General features: G+C 46.1%; 1 protein-coding gene across 1 annotated transcript in view; it reads right to left on the bottom strand.

Moving 5' to 3' along the window:
• cacna1ab (calcium channel, voltage-dependent, P/Q type, alpha 1A subunit, b) overlaps positions 1-9,516 on the bottom strand; it is a 72,750-nt gene that overhangs the window by 26,967 nt on the left and 36,267 nt on the right. The window contains 11 exon segments of the mRNA XM_079279326.1: positions 3-50; positions 237-328; positions 1,331-1,396; positions 1,508-1,624; positions 5,844-5,927; positions 6,148-6,258; positions 6,599-6,763; positions 6,859-7,060; positions 7,226-7,363; positions 8,260-8,420; positions 9,356-9,455. Coding sequence (XP_079135452.1) covers positions 3-50; positions 237-328; positions 1,331-1,396; positions 1,508-1,624; positions 5,844-5,927; positions 6,148-6,258; positions 6,599-6,763; positions 6,859-7,060; positions 7,226-7,363; positions 8,260-8,420; positions 9,356-9,455 — 1,284 coding nt within the window.

The raw sequence follows: 9,516 nt of genomic DNA, 5'->3' as shown, positions 1-9,516 counted from the left end.
TGCCCAGACAAGCCAGCATGATGTCGTGCCACGCCTCGCCCGTAGCGCTCCTGCACCGCGGCAAACACGCGGAGAACAGGAAAGAGCAGAATGCGTTGAGTGGAGAGGCGTCGGTGGTCAGCATCTACTCAAACCCAGCGCCGCCTCGGGAACACCAGAATTCACCGGAAAGACAATAACGCGTACCGAACACGTCCGTCACGTCAGAACACGACGTCGTGTGGAAGCGGACTCACCTGAACAGCAGCATCAGGGCCATGATGAAGGTTCTGAAGTTATTGTGCTCGTTGATGGCGCTGTCGTCGTCCAGAGCCAAATTCCCAAACAACTAAACGCGTGAAACGGTGGAGAAAGAAAGCGACAACAACAACAACAAAACCCAAACGTTACTGAGCATTCTCCACTCTGACGACATCGATGAACGAATGCAGAAACAGGAGCCGTCAGAGGATTTAAATATGCAACATCTGTATTTACGCAATCACAGTTTTGCCGCTATGCTTATACTTTCCCATATTTCAAAGGCCAATATTGTACTTTTACTCGGCTGCATTTATCTTTAGAGCTTCAGTTACTTTTCTGATTCAGATTTTACATTTTAAATCTACATAAATATACAATTTTATCATTTAAAGGACTCAGCAGTTAAAATGTACAGCATGAACAGCGTGCACACGTTATTCTATCAGTTCAGTAAAATGGCATTATAATATGCAGTATAACAGGAGCCCTCGTTCCTGCACTTGAAGTAGTTTTGAGTATTACTTCTGTACTTCAGTTCTTTACATCTCATCTCTGAATACAGCTCTTTTACTCGTAACGTAGTATTGTTACATTGTGGTCTTGGTACGTTTACTAAGATGAAGGATGTGAACGTTTCTTCCAGCTGTTCACACATCTGCAGAGAAAACCGACTGACCCTAAAAGTCATTCAACATATAAATAGTGCACAATATTATTGTCATTTTATGCCCCCGATATGTTGATAATATCGTAGCATAATTATGCAAGTACACTCTTTCAAAGAGCAGTAAGTCCCAAGAATATTCTGACATCAGAATTGGACTGTGAACAGAATATTAAAATAGTCTAAATTAATAAAACATTAAATAAAACCACTCAACCCAAACAATAAGTGAACTGGACTCTCAGGCCCATGATCTTTAAGCCCTGCTGTTTAGTAAACACAACCAGCAATACCGGCCTCAGACGCTGATGAATATTATCCATGTAAAGCGATCGAGGCCACGTCCATATGTTGTGATTTAATCAGCGTGACATGCCGACATAAAACATATCGAATTCTAAATTGAAAGTTGCAGCGACTCGCCTGCATGCCGATGATGGCGTAGATGAAGAAGAGCATGGCGATGAGCAGGCACACGTACGGCAGAGCCTACCAGAGAAGAAGAAGGAGACAGAGGAAGTGTACACGTGTGTATATGTGTGTATATGTATATATATATATGCCGTTGTTGAGCCGCGTGTCTGTCCGTCGACCGGATACCTTGAAGGACTGGACGAAGGTCCACAGCAGGATGCGGATGGTCTCTCCCTGTCTCAGCAGCTTGATGAGGCGAGCCGCCCTGAACAGCCTCAGGAAGCTCAAGTTGATGAAGTCATTCTACAGACGGAGAGCACGAGTCAGTTTAAACACACGACGGCGGCACAAACCTCCCTCTATCCAAACACAAAGAAAACAAAGCAACAGCGGAGGAAAGAGAGGCCAAAGAGAGGGGGGGGGGGTCAAACCCAATAAATCACAACCAACTGCAAACATAACGGCTCTTAGTCGAGATAAACGGGAGAAAGACAGAAGGAAAAGTCAAACGACAAAAGAAAAGACGAAAGAAGGAGTAAGAGAGGAAATAAGGAAAATCATAATTCAGAGACTCTAAAGGTCATCATCCAATCTGGTACAGCAGAACGCCTTTTCCTTTTTTATAGAACCAAATGCACTGATCTCTGGGGGGCAAGCAGGCCACACAAGATGGAGCACAAGGCACTGTGCCTGTCAACCACACACACTCACACACACACACACACACTGTGGCCCAAAGAGCATGGCTTAGGGTCGTCTGTGACGCCGAACTCTGTTAAACGTTTGGGGGAGTTGACTCCTGAAAATGAGCGAGACGAACAGCAGCCGTTGTGTTTTCGGGTTGGACAAACATGCGTTTTCACACTTGGCTCGACGCGTTGTTGCGTTGTTGTCAGCCCATTCTAACCGCAGCGGACCTCACACTGCCACGCTCCACGCGGCCTTCGGCCTGGTCTCATCCAGCATTCGTAGATATCCCACGAAATTAGAAGTATGAAGACCACAACAGCACACGGAAGGATGGGTCCATCGTTCAGCCATCGTTCAGCCAGGAGATCGCTGCTCCTTCTCCGTGTGAAAGAGAACTCAATGTAGATTCATTTACATGGGAACATGCGTAGTGTAGTCACTGTTCGTTTTTATGTTGACCCAACCAACAATCTTTTCCTAAACCGAACCAAGTACAGTTTTGTTGCCGAAACCTAAATAAGTGGAGTTACTGTCTGCATGTGACGAGCGGAAAGTGACTGAAATGAGTCAAATGAGGACAGACATCAGACGAGCTGTCGTACGAGGATACGGACCGGGTCAGTGGAATAAAGAGTGTCGATGGATGACGCAGGTGAGGAACAGTGTAATTCAGGATACCTGTCCCCAAATCGATCAAGTGTTTGGGGTGACTCTGCCTGCTCGACGACGACGAAACAAAGTACAGACTCGTGTATCTAGACCAAGTGTGACGCTGCCCTCAGACACTGCGGCGCTGCGGCCTCGGCCCGGTCAGCTTCTGAGTTCCGTTGGCGGTTCTCTGCGGCGTCACAGAGAGGAATAATGCGATGGTACAACAGCCAGACTCCCTGCTGGCACTCTGTGGTTGACAGGCAAGGCAGGAAGAGGAGCATGGAGGAGGGAGAGGAGGGAGAGGAGGGAGGAGGGAGGAGGGAGGAGGGGAGGGACTAGCGAGCAGCCTCGGTGCATGGCAGCATACTTCTTTTTTTCGAGGGAAGGACCGGCCTACATGCAGACCAGCAGGGGGCCAGTGGGGCCGAGCTCTGGTTCACGCATTCACCGTGAGATGAGATTTATTCTTGTTTTTTCTGATTGTGTTTGAAAATGAACCCGAGTGGTAAACACCAGCTGGTAATGTTGTGATGACAACACACACATGAACGCCTTCATCCGGTGATTACGTTGTTGCAGTTTAAGCAGTTTAGTCCGGATGGAAAACGTTGGGATGAATTAAGCTTATTCTTAAAATGTCAAATGTTTTTATAAAGTATGTGCAAAGATGTATTACACTGATAATGATCATCTCTATGTCATCAAGTGTCATCCTCCAGGAAGCACATGCACTGGGGGGGGGGGGGGGGGGGACCAATGAGGATGCAGCAGAAAGCTTTGAGAGATAAATTACAAACCAACCAGATTCTACATGTGCCAAGATGTAGAAAGATGAATGGGGAGGGGTTTATTTTTTTTGAGTATGTGTTTTTTTGTGAGTTGAAGTACATTGTGAGTGGGTGAGAGACGTTTTTTTTTTTTGTTGGGAGGGTGGGAGGTGGGGGAAGGGTTGGTCGTGTGTTTTATTGGGCAGGGAGGGGAGGAGGGGGGGGGGGGGCATGGGGCGAAACGCACACCACCACCACCACCACCACCATCATCATCATCACAGCACCACCACCACATGGCATGGCGCAGCGCGGATGGAGAACACGATGAAGGATTTCATAGTGCATTTTGATTGGATGGATTGTTTTTAATCAGAGGAGGAGGGAGGGGGGAGGGGCGTAGGGCGCCAACAAAGTAGAAAGGTGTTTTTAAAGAAAGCATGTAAAGAGATAGAAGAGGAAGACGGAATCATTATGGGCGTCATTGGAAAGTTCAGGTCAACACAACAACAGTGAGAGAGCGATGTGAGACCCGGGGAGTTCAGCCCCTCTCTGACCACAGCGCTGCTCTGAACCCGCTCCACGCCGCAGTACTTCCGGTCCTGCTGGTTCGTTTTGTCTGGTTGGCGTCACACAGTTTAAAGCGGAACACGTTTTCTGTTTTTTCCACCTCGACTTGCTCCGAATGCGTTCTCCTCATCTCACGTGATCTTGTCACCGTGTTTACGGACTTTATTTCGCGCGTTCTGAAGAGGCCCTTCTACAGAGTCCTTCTACAGAGGCCCGTGTTGGCCCTTCACCTCTCAGGTTGACCTGTCGCTTACTGGCGGCCTGCGTTTTCATTCGCTTCCTGCAAATTCCTGCAATCGAACTCTTCTGGGGCTCGATCGGCCCGAGACCGCCTCTCACGCCTCGCAGGGCTCAGACCGTCGGCGTTAACGATGAACGGCTTCAGTATTGGATTCTAATGGGTTCTCGTCTCCCTACAACATGTTAGGAAATCAAATTTTGCTATTTTGAAGCGGAAACAGGCGACTACAAACACCTACAACGTTTTTCTAAGATTAGAATATGAACGTTTTATAAAATTAGCAGTCATAGTATGAAGAACACTCCGCCATAGACATTGCACGCAATCGAAGTAAAGACAAGTTGACGTCTTTTATGTAATCAGAAAACTGGGATGTGCATTCATCACTGTCCCTGTAACATCCGACATGATACTCGCGTGTATTTTCTTACACTGCTAGCTCTGTACATCGAGTCTTTCGGCATTCAAAGTTTGGCTTTATTGTTAAATGCCGACATTAGAAGTTCGCAGAGCCGTCTTTGCTCCATATTTGATTTATTGCAGCTCGTCGATCAGTCGGTGGAGCACAACTCAAAGGGGCTGGTGTTGTTCGGTCGACTTTTTGTTCAGTTTTGGGGGAGTGTAGTCCTCAGAGGAGTATCGAGATGGAAGCAGCTGTTTCTTTGGCTTTGCCCACAATCACAAGCTGCCAACGTCAACATGTGATTTCTAGCCAATACTAACAGCATCTTGTACTCGATGTGCTAAAGCAGCTGACAGAGAATCGATCGGACGTAAAAACTAAAGTCAATTAATGTCTCCTTTCAGACAGCCGGGATGCTGGTGCAGAAGGTTCGACGTGGCCAGTGGGCGCCTTTAATCATCTGAAGTCAGTTGTTTTGCAGTAATAAGCGCACTGATTGTGACTCGAGTCAGTGTGCAATGAGAAGTGAACTTCAGTCAGAGACGTTTTATGAGTTCACAACCGAAACCGGGACGCAGAATCCAACTCGCAGTTTGACGTAAAGGTGAAAAGAAATACAGAGTAAGTGGACGACAGAGAGGGGCTGAACTTCCACAGATATTCTTACATCTATAATCATATTGGGCTCATATGTACAGAACAATAACAGACAGACAAGTGACAAAGTTAACAGGGTGAACAGTGAGCAAAACACAAGAGCGCGTTAACACAGCACACTGTCTCTCTGTTCATCTCTTTGGAATCAGAAATGTACAACAAATGTTCGTTGAATCGTGAACACTGTTCAGAAACACGCATATTTGCTTTCTTGCCAAGAGAAGATCGATGCTTTTATATCCGTACAATAAAGACACGACTCGATCACAGCAGCTGGCGAGCAGCGCTCAGACTGTAACCCGAGGAGGAAACAGTCATTTCTATCGTCCTAATGTGCAACTTTATAATCTTCAGTAGCACCGAGCATCGTCTGTAAACGTCGACACACGGCGCGTCCCTCTGTGACGGGACAACGCATACATCAGGTGACGAACTGACAACAGGCGAAGGAAAATAAAAGGCGAGATCTATGAAAAGGCTGCTTTAGACAACTAGTCCGCCGAACCCGTTTCAAGCGTCGTCCAAACACTCCACAGCACTTACCCCTAGTTTTGTCACCAATATGTCAGTGACGCTTCCGAGGACGGAGACAAAATCAAAAATGTTCCAGGCGTCTCTGAAGAAATTCTGTTGGGGGGGAAGAAAAGAGAGAGAGAGAGAAGTGAGAGCCGGTAAAGGTAGGCGATCGCGTCTCACGCCCCAGAATCAAAGGAGGCCGATCGCGTGGATCTAGAGCTCTCTGCCCAAAGGAACCTGCTCCATGAATGAATAACAGGATGAAATGCTGAAGCATGGAGACCGGGTCAACCTAGATCAGTGTCTGCGTCACGGCTCTTCGCGGCCTTACCAGAGGGCCAAAAGCGATGACTTTGAGGACTGATTCCATGAAGAAGAAGGTGGTGAACACGATGTTGAGGTTCTTCAGGACCTCGTCGTACGTCTCTGATGCACCGTCAAACTAGAGACACGGACAGAAAAAATAAAACGATGGTGAGAAGTAGATGGGAAAGTAGGAAATGAATGGTTTCTGTCATAATTCCACGAGCAAAGCTAAACATGACACACATTTAAATATCGAACCATCTACGAGAGAATTGAATGGAGAGGGTTTTCATCATATGTTTTCATCATATGTTTGTAGCGACGCTACAAACATATGATGATCTTGAGAAAGATTTGTGTAAATCTTCACCATCAAAGCTACGACGACGTTGCTTTTTGGCGGCCCCTGTGGACAAGAGCGGTAGTGTTTCCCTTTAGAGAAACCTCTGGTGTTTTACTGCAGCGGGGACTCGTACCTTCATCATGAGGACGATGGTGTTGAGTGCAATCAGAGCCATGATGCTGTACTCGAAGGGCGGAGACACCACAAACTGCCACATGCGATACTGGAAGCTCAGTTTATTCTTCGGCATGTGGCGAGTCAGAGGCCTGGCGTTGATGGCGAAATCTATACAGGCTCTCTGCGGGGGGAGATAGGAGAGAAGAGTCACGTTACTTTTGTACTTCTTTAAGAAGCTTTACAGGTAAAGACCAAACACCCTGCGTCTCTCCTCACCTCATTCTTTTCTAAACTGTAGTCCTCCATCATCTTATCCCCCTGTTCCTGGAAGGTGATGATGATGAGAGCCACAAAGATGTTTACGAAGAAGAAGGGGAAGACAACGAAGTACACCACGTAAAAGATGGACATCTCCATCCTATAACCCGGGCTAGGGCCCTGATTTTCATAGGTGGAGTCCACTGAGTGCTTCAACACCCTGCGAGAGGAGGAGAGAAATAACACAAGTATGAGCATTTGGTTTGTTTTCAGATTCAAATATATATATATTACTCCATGATTAATAAACATAGAAACCAAATCCCATACAATTACAATTATGTGTGTGTGTGTGTGTGCGTGTGTGTGAGAGCGTCCCACTCACTGCGGCCACCCCTCTCCAGTGGAGACAGTGAAGAGGGTGAGCAGGGCCCAAGCCACGTTGTCGTAGTGAAAATCGTACTTCTTCCACTCCCGCTTCTGAGCTTTAACCTCATCTCTCTCATACACCAGGTATTCGCCCCTGAAGGAACACACACACACACACACACACACACACACACACACACACACACACACACACACACACACACACACACACACACACACACACACAGGGTTAGGGTTGGTCCGGTCTATTATAGTGACTGCTTCTCATTGAATACGACAGTTTATATTTAAATTCCCAGAAAACTCCTCTAGGTGGCAGCATCTGCTCAACTGACGCGACCGACCAAAGGCAAGAGATTCATGCTCAGAAACGTGAGTCATGAACGTGTTTTCCTCTGTCTGGAACCCTGGTATGGATTTTACTGGAGAGGACTATGATGGAATCATATGAGAGGTTTTGCAACTTTGGGATCAAAGTGACCCCCGAAGGGTTAAGTCCAGAATATTCATTCATATATCACTGATATGACAGGTGTGATACGGAGGCTGATGATCTGTGTTTGTGTTGTTCTCTCTGTTGTCTGTGAGTCTGTAGTTAGCCGTCATGTTACGTTATGTAATATTCTCTTTCAGGGTAACATTTAGCGTGTAAGCCGTATGAACTGAAAATAAAACGATTGAAAGAAAGAAAGATGTTTTCTAGAAGAATGTGCAAAGTGTATCTTTGGCGCTACATGATCACCAGCTTTGGTAGTTATTGTAAAAGACAGCACTGCAAGTACCACAAGTACCAGCAATACATCACTGATAATAAACATTGTGCTGCTGAGATGGTACAAGTGAGAAAATATTGAAATATGGAGTGCTTTTTTTACTGCGTGAAACATTTAAATACAGAAAAATGACTCAAAACTAGGTGAAAAAATACTTGTAGAACAGGCTGAAAATAACGTGGAATCCTGTGGATTAGAACACATCTACGCTCGTACTGACATATTTGTGTTTCGTTTGCCGTTTCTTGGCACAAACCTGCAGTCGCGCTCAAACTCTTTGGATTCGTCCGTGCAGAAGAAGAATCGGCCTTTGAAGAGCTGCACGGCCACCACGGCGAAGATGAACATGAAGAGCATGTAGACGATCAAGATGTTCAGCACGTTCTTCAGGGAGTTGACCACGCAGTCAAACACCGCCTGCGAAGGAAGAGACGGAGCCATGAGCAACACGGGCTGGACGACCCTTGACCTCATTTATCAGAAGATACCGAATGCGTAGATCAACGGTCACAGCCGTGGTGTCTGATAACTGTTGTTAAACCTTTTAAGGGCAAATCCACAGTTATGAGGACGAAACATACAACGTTTTAATCAAAGGCATGCTCACTTATTCTGTGGTTATTCCCATAGACTGTAATAATGAGAGCTGACGCAGTCACTGTGACGTCACCCATCCCACCCATTTGACTGCTGTTTTGAAGCCTCAAATTTGCCATTTGGGATGAAGCCATCTTGGATTTCAGCCGTGCTCTTGGTCTTGTTTTTTTGTTGTTGTTGTGTTTGCTTGTATTTTTTCAGGCAACCAAAATGTTACAGTTAACTTTCATGAAGTAAAAACACACTGTGAAAGAGTTAAAGTTGTAAAAACACGGTAGAGACCTGTCAATCACTGTAAGCCCCGCCCTAAAGCATCCCCTGCTTTATGGTCTGTGTGACTCTAAATGGACCATAATGTACTAAATGAACATCATGCTGTATTGAAGAAGACTTGAAACTAGAGATTGAGACATAAACTCATGTTTACAATGTTTACTGAGGTAATAAATCAAGAGAGAAGTAGAGTCATTTTCTATAGACTTCTATACAACCAGAGGAGTCGCCCCCTGGTGGACATTAGATAGAATGCAGCTTTGGCTTCACTTTTCAGTATTGGAGGTTGCCGCCGAGTTAATCCCACAAAAGTCTTCATTAGTTATCGATGGATAGAAAATGCATCAACACATCACTAAGAACTCTTCTCAGTTGAGTTTGTTTCCATCACGCTTTTGAAAAGGAAAGACAGCATTGCAAGAGAAGTGAGAAGAAGTTGTACGTCAGTCAGATGCACCGGCGGACTTGCAGAGCCTTTTTACCTTTAACTTGGGGAGTCGCTTGATGGTCTTCAGAGGACGCAGCACCCTCAACACGCGGAGGGACTTGATCGTGCTGATGTCTTTGCCTTTGCTGCTCCCTCTAGAGTTCAGCCGGAGAACAACGACGGAGGTCAGACATGGAACGATCATAAAGGGCTCTT

Source organism: Melanostigma gelatinosum (genome assembly GCF_949748355.1).
Source record: "Melanostigma gelatinosum genome assembly, chromosome: 11".
NCBI lineage: Eukaryota > Metazoa > Chordata > Actinopteri > Perciformes > Zoarcidae > Melanostigma > Melanostigma gelatinosum.
The sequence above is the reverse complement of the archived record's forward strand: the minus strand, read 5'-3'. Positions and strand labels throughout refer to the sequence as shown.